General features: G+C 41.3%; 1 protein-coding gene across 1 annotated transcript; it reads left to right on the top strand.

Annotated features, from left to right (window-relative positions):
- The first annotated feature begins 5,569 nt into the window (after positions 1 to 5,569).
- On the top strand, positions 5,570 to 23,105 carry IYD (iodotyrosine deiodinase). Its single transcript, XM_086625208.1, has 5 exons — positions 5,570 to 5,801; positions 16,072 to 16,266; positions 18,323 to 18,482; positions 20,307 to 20,463; positions 22,923 to 23,105. Exons 1-5 carry the CDS (start codon positions 5,621 to 5,623, stop codon positions 23,103 to 23,105), a joined length of 876 nt encoding a protein of 291 aa, XP_086481334.1. The 5' UTR covers positions 5,570 to 5,620.
- Positions 23,106 to 26,530: the final 3,425 nt, after the last annotated feature.

The following is a 26,530-nucleotide window of genomic DNA, read 5'->3' as shown; positions in this document are numbered from 1 at the left end:
CTTTACTTCAATGAGTAGGACTGTTAACGTCTACCAGACTCCTACCATGGGTAAAATCACTCCTACATGTTCATGGTGGTAATATTGGTACAGCAGGAGCAAATTACACCTTCTGGTATGAATCTGGGGGTAAATTAGTCTCGGGGTTAAAATTTCGGTTGTTTTCTGAAATCAGAAATATTTTTAGGACCACTATTGTCCTGTTGGGCATGAATAATGGTTTATCTGGTACCACAGATCCTAAGAAATGAATTCTTTTATTTAGAAAGATATTAATGAATCACATTGACTATTGGTAGGTTATTTCTTCTGCCCTGTAATATGTAAATACAGGGAGCTTGGAACTGAAGGGCGGTATATTGAGGACAAATGGAAAGATTACTCAATTGCACTGTGCGTTGTCTCGTGCTTTCTTTGCTGTGGGATGTAATTGTATTACCCACTGTACTGCTAGTTTTCAAAAGGCTAATTCATAAGCAGTAATAACATTTGTGGCAATCTGAGCTATGTTAATGAAAAAGATAATCAAATCTAATGCTACAGGGCATGATATCTGATATCTCCAGGGGTCACAAAGAGATCATACAGCTGACTCGGGGGAAGGGAAGGAGGCAGTTGTATGTATGGAGTGCAGAAGAGGCAAGAGACAGCAGAAGAGTGAGGGTCACCTTGCTCAGAAGCACTGCACGCTGGTCACTGGTGGAGGCAGGAGGGTATGCACTAGACGTATCACAGAGATGTAGATACTTAGCAAGCTAATGATGTTTTTAGTAATCCCAATACCTGATGATGTATAAGTTTCAGCTGATCCCAGACATTTGTCTCTATGCGTTGATTGGGAAATTGGCTTAAGTAGTTCATTTGTGCTTCTGCCTTGCCCACAGCAGATATATACTGATACATAAGGGCTGATCATGACTAGCATTGGAGTAGCCCTTTTTTTGTTTGTTTTTCAGTAAACATCAACTCCAATCTGAAACTCGTTTCTGTCCCTGATGCCAATGAAATATTTTATTCCATCTCTAGACAATATAGTGGTCACTTTTTCCTGCTTCTAACTATAAACACAGCAAGTTGTGTGGGCACTTTCACCACCACATATTGGCATATCACTTGAGGGTCCCAAGAGTGGCTTATGTGCTGACTAATAGTGCACGTGCTCCTTGTATGCATGTAACTGATAATGTTCAGCAAGAGACATGTGCAATGGTAACCGTAGTCAGCACCCAAAAATGTGTTTTCTTTCTGACTTGTGCTATATTTATTGCGACCATCTCCTTCATCCCACTCTGCTCTTTTGTACATTCCCTGTTAGCATTCTTCTTTTTCTACTGCTGCTCTATTTTACACAGATCTGCCTTTGACTAAAGTGAGAGTACTCATACCAAGTCAAATCCATCTGAGGCAATCCAGCATTATACCTGTGTCTGTCCATGGCCAAAGGCAGATGATTAGGAAAAACGAGAAGGCTAAGGACTGAATGAAGGGGTTCCTCCTTCCATATATTTTCCCACATCTCAGCAGTCAGAAGTTTAGAGACTTCCTAAAGTAGGTGTTTTAACTACTGTACTGTGCATTTGATTGTTAATCCAACCTGAATAGATGTATTGAATCCCTTTCTGAATGTGTAGACATTATTGGTGACCTCTAGAATCCCATAAGAAGTCTTAAGAGTTCTCCGATACAGTACTGACAGAAAAACATAGGTAGGAAAGACTCGGGAGGCTGATGGTTTTGGTTCTGCCCAGCCATTCACAGTCTCTTTCCCTTCTACTTTTGCATCTTTATGTAGCTCACATTCACCCTGTACAGATAATATGTTCAACAATCATTGGCACGTTTGGAGGCTCTTCTATTGGTTACATCTTTTCTGTAACTCTTGTGTTAGGCCCCAGAGTATGTACATAAGAATTCAAGAGACTTGCCCCAGCCTAGCCATGAGATGATCTCGGTGATCTCGTACTAATGCCGTAAGACTCCTCCAAGCAGGATGAGAGGGGTATGCTGAGGTCATGGAGATGATGGGAAGAACCAGTGGGGAATATCCAAAGCAGAGATAGAGCTGCATGACTTAAAGCTCATGGCTGGGTGCTGAAAGGTGGCTTTGCTTTCATGCAGTGCATCTACAATAGGATGGTAAAACAGTGGAGATAGTAAGTGGGTCCCACAACCCTCAGCAGCAGAGTCACATGAGCTTAGTGCAGAGCTAATGTACTCCATGGTACCATCTAGACATGTCCTTGTAGCCTATAAATGACACTTGCTCATCATATATTTGCTTTGAGAAAAATAAAGGGCTATATTTCATACTTCAGTACTTTTTTTTTTTTCTTCAGAACAACAACTACGTACAGAATTTAATGGGAAATATAAAAGAAAGAACTTCTGGTCTATATCGTTCAAGTGTGTTTACATGGATTTCATGCATTAATACTTCAGTACTTTGGTGTTCTCAATAGCTGTATGTCTATAAAAATTTTCTGTCTTCTTTCCAAGTCTGTCAGAAAAGCTTCATTATTTCCCAGGAGTAGGGTTATTTGTAATGTTTCTCCTGACATTTTTGAAACTCAAAAAAAAAAAAAAAATCCAGCTGCTAGGCTTTAGGGATTACAGTAGAAAAGAAGAAATAATGGTAATAAATTTGCTTGAACTCATCATAATAATAATAATTACATTTCTATAAAGCTTGGATTAAAGGAAATCCAACAGAAAAACTGATGAAAATCTACCATACAAAATTGACTGCTTCCACCCACTCCCACTCCTTCCCACAAGTTCCTCAGAGCATCACTGTGTTTATATTTTGAATGTCTACAGTATGAAGCTATTGAAACTAAATCAGGTTTTAATAAAACAAGGTATTGTGGGATTTCTGTGGGGCTGAAGTTCAAGCTAACAGTCTTGAATATATAACACCAAATATAGGTTTTGCTTGAGTTAATGCCAAAGGGACTTATATTTACCTTGCTTTCTTTCACTGCTCTACAAGAGAAAAATTAATATCTCGTCACCTCTAAGAAAGTCAAAGTAATTCCAGAAGAGTGAGAGATTACAAAGTTCCCAGCATTGCAAATAGAGGTAGTTATTTGAAACAATAACATTCAACCTTCTATATTGCTTCTCTAGCTCTTTCAGCACGGACCTGTCTCTCCACAGGATGAATTCTCAGCTCCAAAGCATGCAGATCCTAATTTATATGTATGTGAATATTCAAGGTTAACAAGAATATATTCTCTGTGGGTGAAAGAGTCAGTGCCATTCAGACCACATTGCTTTTTCCTTCCTTGTCATAGAGTAGGCTGTTGAAAATGTATTTGGTGAAACTATAGGTTCCTATTCTACTCATATGAACGAATCTGATGTTTCTAATTGCAATTAGGTGAAGTATTACTCCCCAGGACTCGATGGACAGCAAGCAGGACAAATGAGTTTAAATATCTGCTTTAAATCGAGGAGAAAGAGGATAAATTTAACTCTTTTTTTCCACGTGATAATTGTTGTCTTTTCTATTTCTGTACAGTACCTGGGGTTTGGGGCTTTTTCTACAGGCAGCCCAAGATCAATTAACCAAGCAGGTGTCCCAGGACACAATTTGGCTGGAGAGTAGAGAAGAGAAGATTCATGGCTCGGGTTTTCAAGCAGGTTGCCTTCTTAGACAGCGGTAGGTGCCTCTCTATTGCTAACTTTACTGGGTTAGATTAGAAACCTAAGCACAACTTTTGTGTGTCCTCTTTATTCCATCTCAGATGGACTTATGCAGGCAGTTGTCTGGTTCTGGGGGTACCCTTCTTACCCAGATTCCACATGTTGCCCGGAAGGATCAGGACCTATTTGGACCCCGGGACTGTGTATTGGGTAGGATGCACTGCAACATCAGTGAAGCATTTATTCTGTGTCTGAGCTGGGCAGCTGAGAAATCCCAGCCTGGGTACAAGATACGACGCAGTTTCATTTTGCCTGTCAGCATGTCTAGACAGTATGTGCACAGCTGAGCAATTGGATTGGCCTTGCCCCTTATAATACAAGGAGCTTGTATTAAAAGAGGATACATGACCAGACTGTCATTGCTTGTGGCCAACCAGTATGGCAACACATTCCTCTTCCTGTGCACCAAGCTGGTTGTTAATCTGTACTTCCTGACATAGACCCTTCTTCGAGGCAGCCAGCAGTATTTGCTGAAGCACAGGAAGGTAAGGAGCCTTTGGAATGGCAGTCTCAAATGGAACCAGGAAGGATGTGCTCAGTGCTGCAAAACCAGTAGGGTGAGAGATGTGAGTGGCTAAGGTATGGACTGGGAACCTGTCGTGATGAAACGCTTGCAAACCCCAATTTCTGCTCTCTCCCTCGTGTGCCCTGGTTTTCACACCAAGAAAAGAGTGGTGCCCGAGGGGGGACCTGCAATGCCCCCCAGCAGGTCCCAGTCACAGAGCGTGACATTCCAGGGCCCTGGGACACACTATCTCCTGGAACGATTATGGTCACAAATTGCTCCCACTTATCCTGGGGAGTGATTATCCAAAACACAGATTAATTTGCCATGGATGGAGAGACTTCAGAGCTGGCCCCGTGCAGTATGAGATAAGGTGTGGCAGGACTGGTGCTTACCTGGCTCTAAAAAAGATCTGATGGGTGCTGGTGACTGCATGCAGTGAGTACCCCTGTACCCTGCTCTCCAGCACACTCCTCAGCACCCACTGCTATCTGGCATTTCATTATCCCCTATGTCCCAACAGTCCCAGATGAAGATGTCGGTTCAGTACTGCTGTGTTGATTCAGTTCCCAAGCAGCCAGTTGAAGTAAAAAATGGGTTAAGCAGTTAGACATTGAACGTTCTTGGATTAGGTAAGGATCCTATCACTTTTTAATATTTCCTTTGATAAAGTAGCTGAATCACATTTTTAAAATTCACTGCAGCATAGATTTTTCAGCCCTCAAATATTTCTTATTTTGATTCCCTGACCTCTTCTTTTCTCTTCCCCCAGAATACCCACGATGAATAGAGAGTTCCGTGAATCATCTCATTCATGCTTCATATGGAGGTAAAGCTGCCACTTCACTTATCTGTTTTATTGACCCGTTTACATAGCCAAGGGTGGCACTGCAAGCTGCTATTCGATTGGTGATATTCTGATTTCCTGGGATACGTGCAATACAAGTTAAACATTGAAGAGATGCCATCAGTTTTTAAAAGTCACATTCCTACTTGGCTCTTTCTCATAATCATTGTTACAAGCAAGATTACTGGGATCACTTTAACAATAAAAATAAGGGGGGAGAAGTGTTTTGCCTTAGTCTGGGGTTTTGGAAGATCTTTCTTTTTTTTTTTTTGATTTTGCATGGGACAGCATGTGTGTGTTTGTACATGGTAAGTGCCTCTGCTTGCTGTTTACCAGCAGATTCTTTCCAGAAAATATACGAACCTGGTTCTGCTTAATGCTTAACAGCAGGAGCACATTGCAGATGAGATTGTGGGGGTGGCGACTGAAAAGTAGAAGCGGAGATAGAGTTGAGGACTGAATCTTGGTTCCACCCCTTTCCGCTGTTCCACTCTTCCCTTTCACCCTCTCCTTTTCAGGAGAAAGTACTGAACTTGAAAGAAAGGCTCTGCAATTCTACAGTCATGGCACTCTTTTCTACCTTAACCCCAGTCTTTATAGCTGTTATATGTGTTTTGATTGGAGTAATACTGAAGAAGACTAATGGAGAGAAGGAAAAATGTGAGAATAAAAGCAAGCCTCTATCTCACCCATGGGTGGATGAAGATTTAAAAGATGGCACTGACCACCACTTGGAGGAAGAAGGTAAGAAAAATCTTATCCATCTGAGTAATTTTGTCGTTTGAATTTGACCTGCTGATACATATAAAGGAAATGTGATCTTCTCGACGTCTTCACAGAGATAGAAATGCATAGTGCTACACTGCTGCTGTGCCCTGAGCTTGTCAGCTCCTTGGAAGGAGGCTGTCCTGATGTCATGTCACTCTTGGTGCAAATCTCTACTTCCTCCAGATCCCACAGGTCAGAGTGCAAAAAGAATATGCATCTTCAGAGATTCCTGTCTGTCCCTCTGCACAGCGATCTCAGACCTATGAGGGACTCTGTGGGGAATGTAGGGAAAGAAAGGAGATGCTGCTGAAGTCTCCCCAGCTTCTTCCCAGGCTTCATTAATGTGAGCAAAAGGAAGACCTGAGCAAAGAGTTTTTATCTGAAGGCTGATTTTTGTAGACATCTCATCCTGCTTTACTGTCCAGTGCTACATATTTGATCTCAGCACTCCCAGAGAAGTTGGATAATGTGTTTATTACAGTTATTACAGAAGTCCTCCATTTGTGACTTCTGTGAATGTCCATGAGAGCTTTAGCTGAATTAGCGCTGGGATCATAGTATTTGGAAGGTATGTTAATCAAATATTTAAGAACCAAACATGGTGGTGGTGGTGCTGATCTCTGTTCACTCAACTACAAATTTGAACCCGTACAGAATGCCCCTTTTTTGCAGTAGTGATTTCTGAATCACAGCTTGGCCAAAAGTCTGAGCACAAAATGTGTCCTTCCTTCTTTCTGCTTCCTGACTACCCTCCATAAGCTCCCTTTGTTTCCTTGTGAAATAAAAATCTGCAGAGTTCTGTTCCTATGAAGTTTTTAAACTTGAAGTTAATATAGGCTTGCCTCCTCCGCCGCCCCTCCCCCCCCCTCCCCCCCCCCGCCTTCTTTCCCCTTTTACTCAAGCAGGTTTCAAAGGCTTTTTGTGTGTTTTTTGTACCATAATGACACATTCCCCAAATCCACTTGCAGGAATCTTGAAACTTACTTTGTCTTTCTGCACATATACCTTTTTCTAAGAAACATTATCTCTCTTTATTTCTCAGTGTTCAGTGTACTTTGATTTAGTGTTGTGTATCAGTTGCCAGAAACATTTGATACTTGGAACCTTTTAAACCGTGTTGACTATTTCCCAAATACATAAAATTTCTTGAAAAGTTAGTTCATATATCGTACCCTCCTTTTCACAATGCAAAATAGATTCTGTATAAAATTGTCCCATATTTCCTTTGTCACTAATGGCTTACTAGTTCGATTAAGTGGCTGCAAATTAAAACTCCTGTGGGTAGTTCAAGTGATAATCTACAAATTAGCAGTGACATCTTTGACAACAGCTGTTTCTATCAGTTGAAAAATTTAGATCATCTAAATAAACTTATTAGCTCTTAATAAGGAGCCTTGCTGCCACAGCTCTGTATATAAAATGTTATTCTTTTATGCCTTAGTTGTTTTCCCTTTTATTCAGGTGCTAAATTCAAAACTGCATTGGTTTTAAATTGCTTACAAAAAATGGCAGGTAGACAGATTCATTTGTGCTGTTGCTTAAAAGGACATTTATTTTTAAATAAAACCTCTCTCAATGTAACATGTAATCCAACGTTATTGGCTTGGATATCCAAGCCAATAGGCTTTCTTGCTATATCGCTTTTAACAACAAATAATCATCTTTCTCTTAATGCTGTGTGCTTCAAAACCAACATCTTTGCAAAACAGACATGTCTTTTATTGCCAGAAAAATTAAAATAATTGCAGCATGCTTGGGGAAGTTTTTCTTCAGCAACGGAAAGCCCAGCCTAAGTGAGAAGAGAATATGGTCACCTTGGTAAGGATTTGCCACTCTGCTAATGCTGTAATTAAGGATCATAACCTATTAACCCTGTTGTCAGTGTTAAGATTCTCACTGACTGCACTAGATGCTGAAATGAAAACACGTATGTAAACAGAGATTTTCTTAATAGAGAATATTTTACCTGCTGTACAAATTCTACTACTATACTAATGTGTCTTACTTCATCAGAAAAGCTCATTTCTACTTAAATGTCTCAAGCTGGCTTGTGTTTAAATACAAAGTTCCTCTGAGAAGAATGTGAGTTAGGTGAGGAGAAGCATTTTGAAGGCCTTGTCCAAAGCCAGAACCTGGGGCTGCTGTAGGGGAACAAGCTGAATCGAACAACCCCCTGAGAGGAAGAGGCAGCTGAAGACCAAATCTTCCGATACATGTCCGTGACCAAAGTGAGGGCGCTTTGCCAAGAGAGCACTCAGGCATCATGAGCCCCATAAACCTTCCCTCAAGTGGCACTGCCAGGGATTTTTCCCTTGAGAGGGGAATACCTTTGATCTGCAAAGCATGAGGTGTAATTAGCTGAACCACTTGGTCAGATTCTGTAGAGTCACTTAATGACAGTGAAGGGCAGAAGGGGGAGGACAAAGTTCTCCCAAGCTTGTCTGTGTTATGCTTTCGGTAGCTGAAGGGCAGGATGATTCTCAGAGCAGTCAGAAACCCAGTTCTGTGGTTAAGTGGAAGGCATTCATTCAGTCCATTTGCTTTATGCCTTACCTGGCAGTCCTTCAGGTTTGTTGACAAACTTATCTGTCCTGCAACTTTTCCCTTCGTTTATGAGCTCCAGAATCAGAGATTGTTGTACTGTGGATTGGCAAGAATGGTCTGTACGTGTGTATATCTGGCCTGTCTTGCATTAGGCCATGTGTGATTACCAATTAGACACAGATGAAACAGAGGTTTCTTCAGCCTTGTCTTGAACGATGAGTCACAAGGACTCTCTGGTAGGGCATCTGATCCCAACGTGGTCTCTCTAGTCTCCCACCATTTCAGATCTGATCTTGCAAAGTTAGATATTGCAAAGACAATTTCTGGCAAATGATCGAGTCTGTAGCCTGGGTAGCTGATTGCATATTGGTACTGAAATAATGTCCTTTCCCAGTTAATTACTACAATACACCTGTTAGGCTCAAATCAAGTACAAACATAAGTCACTTTCTTGGTCACATATTCAGATCAATGCAATTGATGGAAAAGGTAAATACAGACCCAGTTTACAGTAATGTGGAGGATGAGAATGAATTTTATTTGTATCTGTGTTACCCTGGGGATCAGTTGCAGAGATTATTAGCAAAGGCGTTTTATTACTACATATTTAATTGTGGGAACTTTACGTGGTGATGTACTCAAGGACTATAAAGCAATGTGCACAACCCCAAACGTTCCATCTCTTCTAAAATTGCAGCTGTCATTGCTCGTGATATTTCTTATAATAGACCTCTCTCACTTAGCTCTCCCCAAGTTCAAAGGTTTCTCATATCTTTTAATAATACTACTGACATGAACCAGGTGGTAGCAGTTCAATTTTCCGATTCAATGGCAGTTCATGCTTTGTGTCCTTTAGGAACACAGGACTTACATGGACATGATGCATCATTGTGTTTATCTCCCTGCTGCTGCAGACACTTCCAGCCTTTGTCATCAGCTGAGTGAACATGAAAACTGGCCTTTTTTGACCCCATTTCTTTAACCTTCCTGGAAGGCTATTCCAGAACTTTCTGCTATGGGTTGATAATCCTCTTTTGCCTGCCCGCCCAAACTTGTTTAATACTAGTCTATACGCATTTTTCCTGGTCTGTCCTCTTTTGTTAGTTTGAAATGTACTTTTTGAGCCCTGATGTATACTCTCCTGTGGTTTACAGACAGTAATTGGATTACCTCTCAGCTTTCCTTTTACTAGGTAAACCAGCAAATCTTCTCTTTATAAAACAGCCACTCATTTCTTTGAAGATCTTCAGAAATTTTCTGCAACCGTATTCCAGTTTGAGGTAATTTTCACAATATTTTGATGCTGGGTTCTTTCTTCTAGGGTCTGTCTCTCCCACTTAATACTATTTTTGCTTAAGATTCCTGACCAACTCTTGGGGTTTCCAGGATCAGCCTGCTACCAACTATTTATAACCCACCAGTAAGGCACTCCATCTCTCTTAATTTCCCATTAACCACACAGTTCAGGATTTGCTACTGGGATTCCTGTAGTGGCAGATTATGTAGCAGTCTGTCATTAATCAAGCAAAAAAACCACGGGGTCAGTTGCTCAGCATTTTAAGTCCAAAGATCTGAAGGCTTTCTTTATATACATTTAATTGTTTTGCTATGCATCGTATCTTTACACTGGAAAAGAGGATTGGAGAGGAATTCTATGCTTAGGAAGCAATTCCTTAGATAAGAAACTGAAAAAGCTGTTTTGGAAAGCAAATGAATTGGTCTATACTGAGGTTACAAGTGAGGTTTCTCAAGGATCAGTCTCGGGACCAATTGTTGGTATTATCTTGTGGTCTTTGTGTAAAACCAAGGAGCGTACAAGTCAAATTTCTTAATGACATACAAATGGGAGCCAACAACACAGGGAAGCATCGGTGTAGGTAAAATAAGTGGCCAACAGAAATGAAATGACAAGTCATTGTTCTCGATGTGAGTTTACATTATTAGGAACTAATAGCAACAATTTTTGCTACAGAGGGAAAATTTGTTACGTGATTTGTAGGCTGGTTATAACCTCCTGTATGAACTGCTGGGAAGAACACAAACATCATTCTAAAATGTATCCAGAGAGGAATTTCTGATAAAGTTAGAGAAATAGTACTTTCAAAATGAAATTTCACTCGGGATATCTGAGCCAAAATAATTTCAGATTTGCTTAAAAAGGAAGAAGCCTGTACTGCAAATGTACAACAGAATTGATGGCAAATCTTGAGAATATTGCTAACAAGATAGTAGACTGACTAGCAGGATGTCTGTTGTCCATCAAATGATGGTATACACAGAGATGTAAACAAGACATTTGTAGTATTGTATAATGTGACCGTATAAATGAGGATATGTCTAAACACAGCAATCGAAGATATAGAGAGCATGCACTAAACAGATGGTGCTGATAATGATCTTAGCTTAGCATATGGATAACGTTGACTGCTAAGAATGAATGGTAGACACATGGTGGAAGAGAATATCTAATAGATGAATATATTTAAAAACAAAACAAAAAAAAAAAATTACCAGGAAAGTTTTGGGGTTGTGTGTCAGTTCTCTCACTTCCAGGTTCTTCTCCTGCCTCAGCAAGTATTCCTATTTTGAGTGTAGTAAGGTTTTTAAGTTTTGCTTACAAAACTTAAGCTTCTCACACTTTCATTCTCACTAGCCACCTCATCTTCGTCCCACGTTCAAAATCTTTGAAAGAACGTTTCTTTTTTCACAGTGTTGTTATTAAGTTGAACCATCTTGACTACACAGCAGCTTCGCTTCTTTCCTTCTCTTCTACTTATATAGAAAAAAAACAAACCAGAACAAGCAAAAAAACCTCTCAAAATTTAACTCTGTTTGACCTTAGGTAATACGGCAAGTTTTATACTCTCTGACTTACAAGGCCTAGGTTTCTGTGCTAACAAATTATTTTCTTCCTATGCTAGTTGCCTATAGATCATTTAGTTGAGGTGTTTATTCAACCAATTACATCTAAGATGAATTTTATACCTCTGATTTACAGAAATGCCAAATCTATCTGCTTCCTGATCCCTGAGATCTTTAATCTGAGTTCTGTAACTTAATTTTTCTTAATCTCTTGTTTTACTCAAGTTCGTTCCCTTAAAAATTGAGAGCTACAATTATAGACTTGCTTTTCCTTACCCTTTCATTTAGTCAATTAAATGGAATGAACTGATAATCTCAGTTTAGGGGTTCTTTTTTTTTAATGACATCCTCCTCTCTCACTGAAACCAAACCTAAGAAGGTCACTGCACCAAGAGAAAAACAGGTTATTTGATTCAGGTATTGGATGTTTCAGCTGGGAAGCCTGGTTTCTAGTATTATCATAATATTTCCTCTTCAGCCTATAGCTATGCTTCTGCCATGTACTTCACAGTAATTATATTGTGGCTCTCTCTTAAACATGTGACCTGATCTAGATGTGACCTTGGGGGTGCTTTGTAAGCTTCACACTATCACAGAAAACCTCATCTCAAAAAAAAGTGCATCTCAAAAAGCAACCTTTTTTTTAGCCATGCTACTTTTTAATTTTCTCCAGCCTTTGCTCTGATTTGACAAACATCGTTTGTAAAGATTGTCAGTATTTTATAGACTAGTCTTGGTTATCTCTAACTCAAAATGATTATTGGTGGTTTTGCAATATTACTAGAAAAAGAGATGACTAAGCAGGGCTTGGATTTGCTTAAGAGACAAGGTTAGACCATCAAGTCTTCTCCATCAGTGGCTGAATAAAACATACAACGCATTGAATATATACTATTTTCTATTTCCTGAGCTTTGATGAAACCTTATTGTAAGAAAGTAAACAGTGAGAGCACATAAGAACTCTTGGGTCCTGCAGTTAGTTTTATTTGACTGTTTCTAGGCTAGAAATAGTCTATTTCTATTTCCCAGGACATTCAACATTGCAGGCTTGGGAAACAGACAGGGATGATCACTACAACACATTGATATAAGCACAAATACTGTAGTCTGACCTGAAATTTTCACCAAGACACTAATCCAATACCTGCTTTCAGCATAGTTTTCTGGTCAGACTCTGCCTGCTGATAGACAACGCACAACCTCAGCTGATTTCAGGAAATTTTGTCATAAAGAAATTATTTCTCCCATTTAGAAACTCCTCCTATGTGAGTGCCTATGGATTAAATTCAGATGTGTGTCATTCTGTGTAACTGCTAAATCTCAGTTTAGCAACTAATATCTTTGTTGTAGGAGCAGTACTGCTATACACAAGATGGATTTGGAGAAGGAGAATTTATTTTATTGTACCAATCAAGACAGTTGCAGGAGGCTATTCAGCTTCCAGATGTGTAAGTCCTTCGAGAGGAGCTTGTAGGAGAGGTTATGTGCCCAAAGCCTGCATGATTTTCTGTCCTGTCTATATCAAGCGGCCTGAGAAAAGTGTTCTCTCTCTGTAACCCTCCTGCTCTGTGTCACTTTTACAGCATGTGAAGAAATTCTGCATACAGGTTACATATAATTTAAGACTACAAAGTGATTATGGATTGGCTCATACAGTTAAGATAGGCAGGGCTGATGAGCTACTAGTCTGAGCAGAGATATGTTTACCAGTCCTAATGAGGCACCTTCTGAATTTCTCCACTGGCCAGACAGTCCTCAGACAAGTCAGAAAGGGTTTCCAAGTTGCCATCTCCCCACTCCCTGCTTTTTCCCTTAGAGTTTTATGTATTTTTGGGCCATCCCTTTTTCACTCAAGTCTTCTGGCTGCCAGCCATCACTGTCTCAACTTCTGTCTATGGAAGGTTTTTTACTGTAACTTTTACCATTTTTTTTCTTTATCTAGTATGGCTTTAGCTCATGTTCTTTCTCATATCTTCACAGCAATTGTCTCAGTAAAACTGAACTAAGGTCACTGTGCCTTTGATTACATGGGCCCTGCTCCCTGAGCTGAGGGTTACACCTTCCAAACCAGCAGGCAGAGATGTGAGAGGCACAGATATGCATCCTGCGAACTATTCCACAACTGCATTCCCTGTGAATTTTCAAGAAGAGATTGCATATTGGTTTTTACCAGCTTAACATAGTGGTCCTTGGAAATGGCATCCTATGGTACCATGCATAGCATAGAAGGGGTGGGAAGGATGCAGAGCTCTAACTGGCTCCCTGCCTCCCCTCCCCAGCTACCCTACCACTCTAAAACATGTAGGATGTTGAACCCTGGGTCCTCAGCATAACAGAGAATCATAGAATCATAGAATAGTTAGGGCTGGAAGGGACCTTCAAAGGTCATCTAGTCCAACCCCCCTGCAAGGAACAGGGACATCTCCAACTAGATCAGGTTGCTCAGGGCCTCGTCCAACCTGGCCTTGAACATCTCCAGGGATGGAGCATCCACCACCTCTCTGGGCAACCTGTTCCAGTGTTCTACAACTCTCATGGTAAAAAATTTTTTCCTAATATCCAATCTGAATCTACCTCCCTCTATTTTAAAACCATTACCCCTTGTCCTATCACAACTGGCCCTCCTGAACAGCCTCTCCCCATCTTTTCTGTAGGCCCCCTTGAGGTACTGGAAGACCGCTATAAGGTCACCCCGGAGCCTCCTCTTCTCCAGGTTGAACAGCCCCAACTCTTTCAGCCTGTCCTCATAGGAAAGGTGCTCCAGCCCTCTTATCATCTTCGTGGCCCTCCTCTGGACCCTCTCCAACTGGTCCATGTCCTTCTTATGTTGGAGACTCCAGAACTGGACGCAGTACTCCAGGTGAGGTCTCATGAGGGCAGAGTAGAGGGGAAGAATCACCTCTCTCGACCTGCTGGCCACGCTCCTCTTGATGCAGCCCAGGATGCGGTTGGCCTTCTGGGCCGCAAGAGCACATTGCCGGCTCATATTGAGCTTCTCGTCCACCAGTACTCCCAAGTCCTTCTCCTCAGGGCTGCTCTCGATCCATTCTCCGCCCAGCCTGTATTTGTGCCTGGGATTGCCACGACCCAGATGTAGGACCTTGCATTTGGCCTGGTTGAACTTCATGAGGTTGGTACGGGCCCACCTCTCCAGCCTGTCGAGGTCCCTCTGGATGGCATCCCTCCCTTCCAGCGTGTCAACAGCACCACACAGCTTGGTGTCATCGGCAAACTTGCTGAGGGTGCACTCCATGCCACTGTCCACGTCACCGACAAAGATGTTGAAGAGGGCCGAACATCTTCCTCTCAACTTCCTATTGCACCACCCTACTCACTAGTGTAAACATAGCCTTTGTAACCCTGTCGTATTTCCTTCACTGATTGTGAAGGAGGAACAACAAAAAAGGGGATGTGAAAGTTTCTGAGAGAGATCACCAGAATCCTAAAAAAGGGCAAGTCCTAGTCCAAACCACAAAGGGAACACTAGGAAGAGGCATCCTCTGCCTTTTTCAGTTTGAGTGTGCAAGATGGTCACAAAAATAATTTTTACAATGGGTCACTGCTTCCCATTACCCTGGAGCCAGGTCCTTGCAGACTGTGACTGAGAATGCTTGACATAGTCATGAAATGCTAAACAAAACAAACTTTCTGGGTGACTTCTTTGTATGCAAAATGAAATGGGTGTTGTTTGTCGACCAGAATCATTCTCTTTAGATTCAACATAAGAAACTGGATACATTGCAGCCTCTTACACATGCTGAGCTGCACTTGTGAATGTTTCACTGCTGTTTACAAAACTAACAAAAAATCAGCCTGGTCTCTAAGGCAACCGCACACTACTAAAACACAGAAATAATTGCTGTTTGAATTTGCACTGGAGATTGCTATGATTCTGGAATAATAGCCTAATGGTGACTGAAAAAGTACTGGAGTATTTTTTCCTGACTCAGCCCTCCGTAGCAGATTGCTCAATACTATTGACTAGTCAAAATGCAAAATTTAAATGGCTTTAACTTCCACGTCATAGTTGCAAAAAATGCTATCCCTGCTGATTCTAGCAATGTAGGGGAGAAAGAAGATCTCAGAGATAACAGAAGATGCATTTTGTGATATAAAAAAAACCCAGAGAGACAGATTTCAGTGAAATGAGGAACCATTTTGAGTTCTTAAATTAAATACAAGAAACATGATATCCTACATTTGATATGTTGTTATCCTAAGTATAGATGCCTGTCATACATTTCCTTTTATGCTGAAAGTATCGTGAAACCAAAGAACTTCACCACAAAGTCACATTTGCGCAGAGCCTAGACTTGTAATGCTTCTGCTATGAACATGAATATGGAAGAAGCCAACATTCAGCTCCTCAGAGGAGATTTTACACATATTGGTAGTTAAACCCTTTCCTTAACTTCAGTAATTTAATTGATTTTTTTCTTATTAGACTGCTCAAGAGGGAGCACACGTTCACATTTACTTACTGAGAAAAGTGAGCTGAAATGTTGGCCACCTATTCACGGTTGTTCCAGCTTGCAACCCATTTTTACAGGCAGGCTTGCGGACTGAAGTGGAGAAGACCACAATTTCTTTGTGGATCACACTTGCTGCAGCCACCCAGGACCCTCCTGCCTCTTGGTATTTAAACAAGGTGTTTATTCAGCAGCTGGAGCTAGGGATCAATGAGTTGTGTCAACTGGAACCTCAGACTTTGCCTTTCCAGTGGTGTAGAAGTGCAATGTATATCAATGCAGGCCAAAGCGCGTTACGGTGGTGAATGCCAAAGATATAAATAGTGTTCTCCAGAAAAAAAAAATCCCTAACCACTTCCATTTTCTTGCAGAGGTTGATGAAGAGTGGCAAGGACTTGATGAAAATGTTGCCCATGTCCCCTTCTTTGCGGAGCGCTACTCTGAAGCCGAAATGATTAAAAGGTCACAGATGTTTTATGAGCTTCTTAATAAGAGGCGATCTGTCAGGTTTCTCAGTGATGAGCCGGTCCCCAGGGAGGTTATCGATAATGTCATCAGAACAGCAGGTATGGTCCTGAGAAGTTCAATGTCTTGGGGGGGCGGGGGGGAGGGAAGCTTCAGCATTGCTGTTCAGCTATGTAAAAAGGATGTGGAAATGCCAAGGGAACTGGCACTTGCCTTCTGGTTTTCCTACATTCATCTGTAGGCATAATGAATGAGAACCCATTGATGGATTGGAAATTATTCAGCTTGAACAACTGTATGTTGGGGATTGGTTTGGAGCATTCCCAATTCCTTTGTATTTGCAGTGCACCCAAAAGGGGAAAAAAAACCATTTAAACAGCATGAAACAAACATTTAATTTTCAAGCTTTAAATGATATTATTTAAAATAAAATTGATGTACAGTTTAGTGAAACAATCTTTCAGATAGAAATATTGAAGTGTTTTATCTCAAAAATGTCAAACCATGTGTACTTCATATGCTTTAAAATGTCATTCTTTATGACGATATTTGTCATGTGTGGGTTTTGTTTGGTTGTTTTTTTCCCCAAAACAAACCGATAAAATTGTCTCAGCCATGCAAAATATTTTGATTGACAAATGCTTGGGGTTTATTATGGGGAAAAAAGTTTCAGTCTAGAACGAAAACTTTTCCAGTCCTTTCAGCATCAGTACCAGCTGCTTATGCTATAAGACTGGAGAGTTATGCTGAGGACCCTGATCAAGGTTATTTGACTAAGTGTCAGAAAAGTGTTCCTTTTTTTTTCAGCAGGTATGTGTTTCGAATCATTGCTGTAATGTCCTGACCCAGTCTCATCTTTGCTTTACTAACATTGACTTCAGCCAGGAGTGGTTTTGACCGTCATTATTTCTCTTACTCTAGGAAGCAGTCACCGTTGTTATAGAAAATATTCACAAGCTGCCTTAGAGAAAAGTTCAGTAGCCTCTAGCAGGACTAATAATATAGAGATTCTTAGCATTTGAAGTGCATTGTTTTCCCTTTAAAAATGATAAGCAGCTTTGTTACTGCACCGTAACGAGTCTCCATCTTCCTCTAATTAGCTGGGAGTCATTAAAACACTGAGCATGTTTTGGCAAATGCAGCAAAGCGAACAAGCCTGGAGTGCAGATGAAGTACTTAGTAACCCTGAAAGCTTTGGGCAGTGTGGAGGAAAAGAAAACAAAGCAAAGCATAAATGTCATCGGTTCTTACCCAAACCTGAGGAGAGGCAAGGTTCACCATAAAAACGCATTTTAATATAAAAGATTGTTCAAGCTGCTTATTCAATGTTTCTCAAAATAAAATCAATGCTTAGGTAAGAAAATATTGTATGTATTCAAGACCTTCAAATGTTTTTAAAATGTGTATGAGATGCTAGAGAGACCGGAACAGTCTCCTTAACCTGTTTCTCTGTGATCTTGTACAGATAACTATATTCTTCAGCTTCTGGCTTTCATCTGCTGGATAGTTAAAATATTCTCCAAAGGTGTTAGTGTGTAATGACCAGGGCTGAATGAGCAAGTGCAGATTTGATACGGGCACACCTACATACACCAGCTGTCTTTGGGACACCAGACTCAAACCTGTATGCCATGTGACAGATGTCTGCATTGTGCAGCTCCTCATCTTTGTCAGTCAGCGACAGATTCCTGTGGTGGTCACTTAGCCTTACTTCCCTGAAAGCCATTAGCTTTGCCCTTCAGCTAAAACCGTGTCTCAGAGTTGGTTGCATATTCAAATGGTGTGTTGCTTTGGGTATAAGGCTTTGCATTAACATTACGTGTGTATATACTGCACCATAATCATAGAATCACAGACTAATATTACCTCATCATAAGAACCACAAAAGAATTTTTAGAAATGCTTAGCTTTTGTTTCCTATGAGATGGCTGTATGAAAGGACTAACCTCTGTCGTGTAATGGGACTTAACATTCTTTGAGAAACAAATGAACAGAGATTGTCTGCTAGTCCTTTTGTTCCCATCTCATCAACTTGCTTTCCCATCGCTCTGTGGGTCAGTATGAAAACCCATAAGGAAGAGCTGATACCTCTCACCGCACACCTTCCTTCAGCATTGTGCCAACTGGGTTTTCATCTTTCCCTGTTTTTGTACTAAGGTACTTCACCCAGTGGAGCTCACACTGAGCCCTGGACCTTTGTGGTAGTGCAAGATCCATGTTTAAAACATAAAATTCGTGAGATTGTAGAAGAAGAAGAAGAAATCAACTACAAAAGAAGGATGGGAGACAAATGGGTTAATGACCTGAAAAGACTGAGGTAAGAAAAAGTCAATTGGCTAAGAAGTTTGAAGGGAGCTGTGTTTTGGTCTAGGAAAGACTATATTGAGAAGTTTTAGTCATGCTTCTTGTTTTTTAATTTTTTTTTCCCACTTATTTACAGGAAGAAAAAAACCCAAACAAATAGAAAATATTCAGCTCAATTAAAAAAACCTTATTTTAAAAATATTATTTCAAGTCTGTGCTGCTTAAGCTTTCCCCAGTTTTCTGGTGCTGCTTAGGAGGGCAGCTGTAAATATTTCCCACGTCCTGATCACAGAAAAAGAAGGAAGGTGGGATCAGAGACTGCCCCAGCCAGAGAGTTGTCAGGGTTCTGCTAATTTACAGCTGGGAAGAAAAGACTCCTGTCTGAGGAAAGTGGAGTTTTCACCCAGCAGGAACTGAAAAAAAAATTTACTATCTGTTAACTACATGTTAGTTCTGGCTGCCTTGTTCTAAGGACCTGGTGAGATGTAGCACTCAACTGACAAGCACAAGAGAAAAACTCACTCTGCCTATGTGTTTCTGTCTTACCAGAAGACGAATGAGATAAGTAACTCAGATGTTCAGCACACTCTTTCCTGTTGCATGCCTTTGTCTTAATTCTCAAGATGATGAGAATCTGACTCAAAGCACCACAATTCAGAAAATTGAGGTGGTAAAAGAAGCTTGTCTTGAATTCTTCTAGTATCCTTTTCCATTTCTTTCTCCTTCTCGCTTTTAATATATTTCTAAGATTCATGTTTGAAAAGAAAAACTTAAAAATATGCATAGAATTGTGCCTTGGTGGCTGGTTCCTAAAATTGCCTCCAGAAAAAGGTATTGTATACTCTCCATTTTGAAACTTTTCTAAGCATTTTACTACATCAATATTTTTTTTTCCTGTGTAACCTTTGTTGCCATAACTCTTGTCCCAGTTTTTTCCTGCTGTTTGCCAAACAATGAAGCTCCCAAATTCATTGGGAGCTCTGCTGCTGTCTGAGGTAGCCCCAAGGCTTGTCCCTATGCAAGTGATGAATTATGCAATATTTAATTGTTCCAAGTGCTTCCCAAAATCTGACTTGCTTCATTTCACACAACGGGAAGATGTCTACTGAGTCGTGGCTTACCAAATGAAGCATATGCACAAAGCTTTACAGGGGTGATTTGGACTACTTGTTTCATGTTATTTTTCAGGTGCTTATGTTCTATGTAAATTTATGTGCTATGTAAACACGTAAAATACAGTATTTGTTATATTTTGAGTGAAAACAGTAGAAAGCATGTATTTTCTTATCTAAATCCTACGTGATTATTGTATGTATTGTCATAAAAAAAAAGGGAACCAAATGAATTCTAACAGGGCAGAAATACCCAGAAGCAGAGTAGTATTTTTTGCTGTGAGAATATATTTAGATTTACACCTTAGACCACAAAGTTTTTTCTTGCAATCACAAAAAAGTTGGCACTGGTGATAACAGGAGGAGATGCAAGTCTGCGAAATTCCAGGAATTAAATAATCTCAAGGGCAAATGTTCATGAGGCCAGTACATAGATAAGAGGTCAAGAACTACCTCCTATTTTTATGCAATTCTGCTCTTCAGAGTGAGTGCACCAACTCCTCAGCCAAATCTGTTAAAATTGAGAACTCTATTTGAGCTTTTTTTTTTTAGAAATGTTTCTGTTTAAGCTGATAATACTTAATCCTCTGCAGTAAAAGTTCTAAGCTTTAGTCTACTACTATAATTGTCATGTACTTTTAGCAGCCCTTTACAGACAGTAAATGTGACTTACGAGAAAGTGAAAGGCTTGCAAAATAAATGTCTTCAATGTTATTCTTTTGCAGAACAAACTGGATCAAAGAGTACTTGGACACTGCTCCATATCTGATCCTCATTTTCAAGCAGGTATATGGACAACTCCCAAATGGCAAAAAGAAGACCCACTACTACAATGAAATCAGCGTCTCTATTGCCTGTGGTATCCTGCTTGCTGCGCTGCAGGTACATTGGCAGAACTGACATACTGAGAGTCAATGTATTGCAATGTGCGCTGGCAGCCCAGAAAGCACATCCTGGGCTGCATCGAAAGAAGCGTGGTCAGCAGGTCAAGGGAGGTGATTCTCCCCCTCTGTTTTACTGTCGTGAGACCCCACCTGGAGTACTGCATTCAGCTCTAGAGTCCCCAGCCCAAGAAGGACATGGACTTATGGGAGTGGGTCCAAAGCAGGGCCATGAAGACAATCAGAGGGTTGGAGCACCTCTCCTATGAAGACAGGCTGAGACAGTTGGGGTTGTTCAACCTGGAGAAGAGAAAGCTCCAAGGAGACACCTTCTAGCAGCCTTCCAGTACCTAAAGGGGATCTACAAGAAAGCTGGAGAGGGACTTTTTACAAGGGCATGTAGTGATGAGACAGGGGGCAATGGCTTTAAACTGAAAGAGAGTAGATTTAGATTAGCTATAAGGAAGAAATTCTTCCCTCTGAGGGTGGTGAGGCACTGGAACAGATTGTCCAGAGGAGTTGTAGATGTCCCGTTCCTGAAGGTGTTCAAGGCCAGGTTGGACGAGGCCAAAATGAGAGTGGAATCCAATTTAGTTTTTAACGTTATTAGTCTTCTATATCACTCCAATTCCTGGCAATATGTATTAGTTTTGAGTTTTAAAGTCAATCTGCACAGACCTGCATCTGAGAAGGTTATGCCTACCCTCAGTACTGGTTAACAAGAAGAAAAATGTAATGCAGCTTACTTCTAGAGTTGTCACTCTTCTCCCGGCATGGACTTCAGCCCCTGTGGTTTCTGCCTTATGCTAAAAGGGCTGACAGGGTCTGCAGGTTACCTGAGCATGGCTGTACAGTGCCACACTGGCCCCTTCTTTTCAGTAATCCCTAAAAAAATGGCTTGACCCCAAATCATTTTTAGTACACAATGCTGGAAAATAAATCGAGGACATATTTCACAGAACAAGCTGTACTATTTCAATCAGTCTTTCTGAGACATTTCTGAAAGTGAACCGATTTCTAAAGCTCAGCATGTTTGACACCAGGCGGTTGGGTTTTCTCGGTGGTTTCTCAGAGCTCAGTTCTGCTTGTTCTATCTGATGTACTCACACAAGTGTTTAAATAGTGAAGCTATTCTGATCGCTAACTTGGCCTGTCAGCAGGATAACAGCCTTATATTAGGCCAATTTCCTACCAGAAACTGCCAGTTCTCCTCTGTTCTGGTTTGAGTGACGCTTCCCTGCCCGCATTGCTACTCCTCAGGAGGATCTTCAGGATGGGAAATCAGAGAAGTGAGCAGTGCGGATGCACATTACTGGAGTGTTGCTGCTCTGCAGCTGCACAGGGCTCTGTATTTTCCCTCCATTGAGCTGGGGACAAAGAGGATACACAGGGAATGGGGCAGAACCAGCACTGTGTCACTAGTGCCTTAGTCAAAAGCAATAGAAATGACAAGGCTCCACTTCTTCCTGTGACAGCCCACCATCAGGTGGGATTTCTGAGGCTTCCTACCAAGTGTTAGGCTCCTTAGTGCTGTCTCTTTCCTAGCTTTTAGGAATTAATTGACAACGTTAAAGGACACAGTGCCATGGATTCGTAACATTCAGCACCACCGCTATTAGCTCTTCTTCTCTTCAGAAGATCTTAGAGGTTGCTTAACATGAGAGGCCCATTGCCTGAGCACCTCTCCTTGGCTGCCTTTTATATCTCAAAGCTTCCCAAAATGCTTGCATTACATAGAAGGAGAGACTGAAATCCAAACGTGCAACTCTCAGGGAGCACCTCATCTGTGCGGTCATATCTTGGATAATGTCAACGCTTTACTATTTGTCAGACTGTTTAGCTTTTTTGTGAGATTTCATATGAGAGGAGGAGTGATGCATAGAGTTATTTTGGGGTTCAGATGTAAGCAGAACACTGGCCAGCGAGAGACGGTAACAGACTCCTGCGACAACTTCTGAGGCAGAGCTTGTGCCCCCTGTCCCCATAAGGTACAGCTCTTGAGCAGGAACAAATGGTCACAAAGCTGTAAGATGTCCTCCTGACAGCAGTATGAGGGCAAGAACCGAAACATTTCTCTGTATGAGGCAGATGAACCCCTTGGCATGAAATTCCAGGGATATCACCACAACTGCCTCTCAACTTCACTGTGGCTGTGAGTCCCCCATTACCCTAGACACAGCAGGCAGGCTCCTGCTGTACAGCATACAGACATGTGAGGTAGAATGTGCTGTCACTGCAGTGGAGAAATGCTGTGCTTTTCTGTGAGCAAAACAGGAATCTCTTACGATACCATTGAGGCTATTAGTAAATCAGATGTTCTAAAGCCTGCAGCAGAGTCTAATGAAGCAGCAATTCTGGGCTAGTCAATACAAGAATGTGTACAGGTCTGGTGGGAATAACGGATACAAATACAGAGCACAGATGTCTCTCTCTACTCTGTTGCTGTCTGTCTTGTTGCAGAACGCGGGTCTGTACACTGTGACCTCCACACCCCTCAACTGCGGCCCCCAACTCCGGGTGCTACTCCAGCGCCCAGCAAATGAGAAGCTACTCTTGCTGCTCCCCGTTGGCTATCCCAAGAAAGATGCTACTGTGCCCACGCTGACCCGAAAGCCGCTGGAAGACATCATGGTGGTCATGTGAGCCCAACGCCACAAGGAAGGAGGGCACCCCTCTCGCCAGCTCGTAAGCAGCAGCCGCTGAAGTTGTCCCTGCTGTTTCTGTGTATTGTCCTCCTACGTCACTGCTGCTCTGGCTGTCTACACCTGTATTGCTTTTAGTGCTAGTAATCATGGTGGATGCTTCTACTAGTAGCAGCAGGTAGTCAAGCACCATGCGTTTGACAGGCGCTACTACCAAAGAGCCTGGGCAGTTGTTCCAGGGGACACTTACAATGGCATTTAAATGACCTACATCACTCGATTTTTTATTTTTTTTTCCTTAGATATTGTAGGGACAAATCTTTCCTTGAACTGGAATGTGTATTCTCCTCATACTTTTGTGATTACCACTGCGCAGTTATTTTTACTTCAGAATTTTAATGGAGGTTGTATTAAAAGATATAAAGAGGTCAAACTCCACTGTCTTATCTTGATCAGTGTGTGCTATTTAAATGCCCCTTCCCCTTCACTGTATTGAGTTCTGTGTAGGAGAAATATTTTTCTCATCTACAATGGCATTTTCCCTACTTGATTGATCTCAAACCCCTTGTCCATACGAGGCTTTCTTAAACTGTTTCTGGTACAAATGTCTTCGGCTGGGGGAGGCCTTCCCACAAAAACAACTCTCCCTACTAAAAGCCTTGTCTACAAGCAAGGTGTGAAGCGACACCAGTGGGAGCTGCTCCCTGGCAGGGTGTGCTCCCCCTGTGCTCCTGATCGCTGCGCTGGTAGAGCCCCCTGGTGGGGTTGCGGTTCCTGCCGGCTTTGGGAACAGTACAGGATGAAAACACTGAAAGAGAGATGTCCTCCCTCGAAGCTGTCCGTATTCTGTGAAATACTTTCCCACCTTGCTCTCTGCTGCGTGTAACTTCAGGCAAATTCAGCCAAATGGGTGTCAGCCTTCCTTGCATGCTGCTCACGTTAACTCGCTGCACTTTGTCTGAGGTCGGTCTTATTTAACATGACCTGCTGTCAGCTGAGAAAGTAGAGGGGATAATATTTTGCAGAGGTACAGCTTTTTGTGCTGTCAACACTTCTCTGTCATCCAATGAGAAAAAATATTTTTCTCTTTGGCAGACCATTTTGCTGGTATTTAGCAGGCATGGCTATATGTTCACCTGTTTTGCTAGCCCCGCTTCACATTCTCAGGGGTACAGCAATGGCAGGAAGAGTTTCTTATGCAGACCTAATCTGAAATGAGCTTTTATAACTACGGCAAAATAAAAAGAAATCTTGTGTCTATATGCTTGCAAGGTCTGAAATCTAGTCAAGGAGAGAGAGCTGGACCAAGTCAAGGCCAGATGGCTACAGTTACCAGGACCGTATGTTAAAATGGCTGTAGCAAGGTTTCCTTCCATCCAGATGCTGCTCTGACATATCAGGCTCCTTCGCAAAGCAATTTGTATCTGCTGTAAATGTATATAAGACCTATTTCTCTTGTTTTAATTCAGAGTTCACATCAATAGAGGGCTGAACCTCTGCTGCTTTGTGGTCTTTGCTATAGCTACAGAAATAAACTGCTTTTGCTTGGCCTTGGTCTGCAAAATAGACAGCATGTTTATTCTATGACAGCACTTAGAGAAGTTTTACCGAATGAATTTAGTTTACATCAGCATGAACTGGGGTATTGTGTTGGTTTTGGCTGGGATAGGGTTAATTTTCTTTACAGTAGCTAGTATGGGGCTATGTTTTGGATTTGTGCAGGGAACAGTGTTCATCATACAGGAATGTTCTCGTTATTGCCGAGCAGTGCTTACACAGAGTCAAGGCTTTTTCTGCTCCTCACACCACCCCACCAGTGAGTAGGCTGAGGCTGCATAAGAAGTTGGGAGGGGGACAGTGGGGACAGCTAACCCCAACTGACCAAAGGGATATTCCATACCATATGACATCATGCTCAGCATATAAAGCTGGGGAAGAAGAAGGAAGGGGAGGACATTCAGAGAAATGGCATTTGTCTTCCCATGCAACTGTTACATGTGATGGAGCCCTGCTTTCCTAGAGATGGCTGAACACCTGCCTGCCAATGGGAAGTAGTGAAGGAATTCCTTGTTTTGCTTTGCTTGCATGCGCAGCTTTTGCTTTACCTATTAAACTGTTTTTATCTCAACCTATGAGTTTTCTCATTTTTACTCTTCTGATTCTCTCTGCCATCCCACTGCGGGGGAGTGATCGAGCGGCTGGGTGGTGGCCAGTTGCTGGCTGGAGTTAGATCACAACAAATACATGAGGCTATTTCTAGTGTGGTTTCGTAATTAAAAAACAAAGAACTAAACCACTTTGAAAATATTTTTTTTTAAATTGTTACAATAACAAATATTGGCATATACCTCTTTATACCAAAAAAGATTAATGAAGGTTTTTTCCTCTCATATGTTGATTCTAGAAACTCATATGCACAAAGTAGCAGAAAATAATGGGCCCTTACACCTAATGGATGGGAAAAATTCTACCCTGGAAAGCAAAGCACTTCTGGAAGCACAAAATATGTATAAAAGATGCCTTTTTTTTTCCTTCATAAAAATACCTATTCAAGTGCAAATATTTCAGTAGGATTACAACTGATGATGATACTGCATCATCTCTTATAAATCATGCTAGTGCTCCTGTTGTGACAAGCCTACTTAGAATTGCCGCTGTTCTCTAGTGTGCACTGTCTTTACTTAAAACACAAATTAAATAAGAATAAATTTTGCCTTTCCATGTAGAACAGTGTTAAATAAAATGAAAGTTAGCATCTAAATTATTTTACACTTAACTAAGGATTTTTCCTTTGTTTGAGTGAACAATGTTTTTTCAGGAAGTGAACATTCTGGGAAGAATGTCTCCCACACAACCAGTAGGGATTTAATTTTTATATTCCTCCCTTTGTTACCTTTTAAACCAAGATTGAAAGTCTTGACAGGATTAGCAAAAGAAGCTGAGAATTGGCATCTCTTCTCATGATACCTTATGGCTACATCTCCCAAAGGTTCTGGACTCGGTCTACCAACACCTTTTAGAAAATGACTGTACCACTTAGATAGGAACTATGCCTTTTAGCAAACGTAGCTCGAAATATGAGTTTCTTAGAATCACAGAATAATCAAGATTTGAAGGGACTTCCAGCGTTCAGCCTTTCCAAACCTCTGCTCAAAGTAGGTGTAGTTAGATCACGTTGCTAAAGGTGTCATTCAGTCAAATCTTGAACAAGTCTAAGGATGGACAGTCTATAACATCTTTGGGCAACCGGCATGTTATTTGTTCACTTCCATAGTAAAAAAATGTTTTCCTGCTATCTAATTGGAATTTCTTATGTTTCAACTTGTGTCCATTGCCATGTGGGCAGAGGGTGCTGGTGTCTGGCAGATGGGGAGGATGGAGGGTGGGGAAGTGTCACCCTGGAGCACCAGGTGGCAGTGCATGGCA

Source organism: Tauraco erythrolophus, chromosome 2 (genome assembly GCF_009769465.1).
Source record: "Tauraco erythrolophus isolate bTauEry1 chromosome 2, bTauEry1.pri, whole genome shotgun sequence".
NCBI classification, from domain to species: Eukaryota; Metazoa; Chordata; class Aves; order Musophagiformes; family Musophagidae; genus Tauraco; species Tauraco erythrolophus.
The sequence above is the reverse complement of the archived record's forward strand: the minus strand, read 5'-3'. Positions and strand labels throughout refer to the sequence as shown.

Excerpts from the sequence above, each read along its gene's own strand:
- IYD (XM_086625208.1), top strand. The coding sequence starts at position 5,621 with ATGGCACTCTTTTCTACCTTAACCCCAGTCTTTATAGCTGTTATATGT. Across the intron at positions 16,267-18,322 it reads TAATGTCATCAGAACAGCAG|GTACTTCACCCAGTGGAGCT; the intron begins GTATGGTCCTGA and ends TTTTGTACTAAG. Across the intron at positions 20,464-22,922 it reads TCCTGCTTGCTGCGCTGCAG|AACGCGGGTCTGTACACTGT; the intron begins GTACATTGGCAG and ends GTCTTGTTGCAG.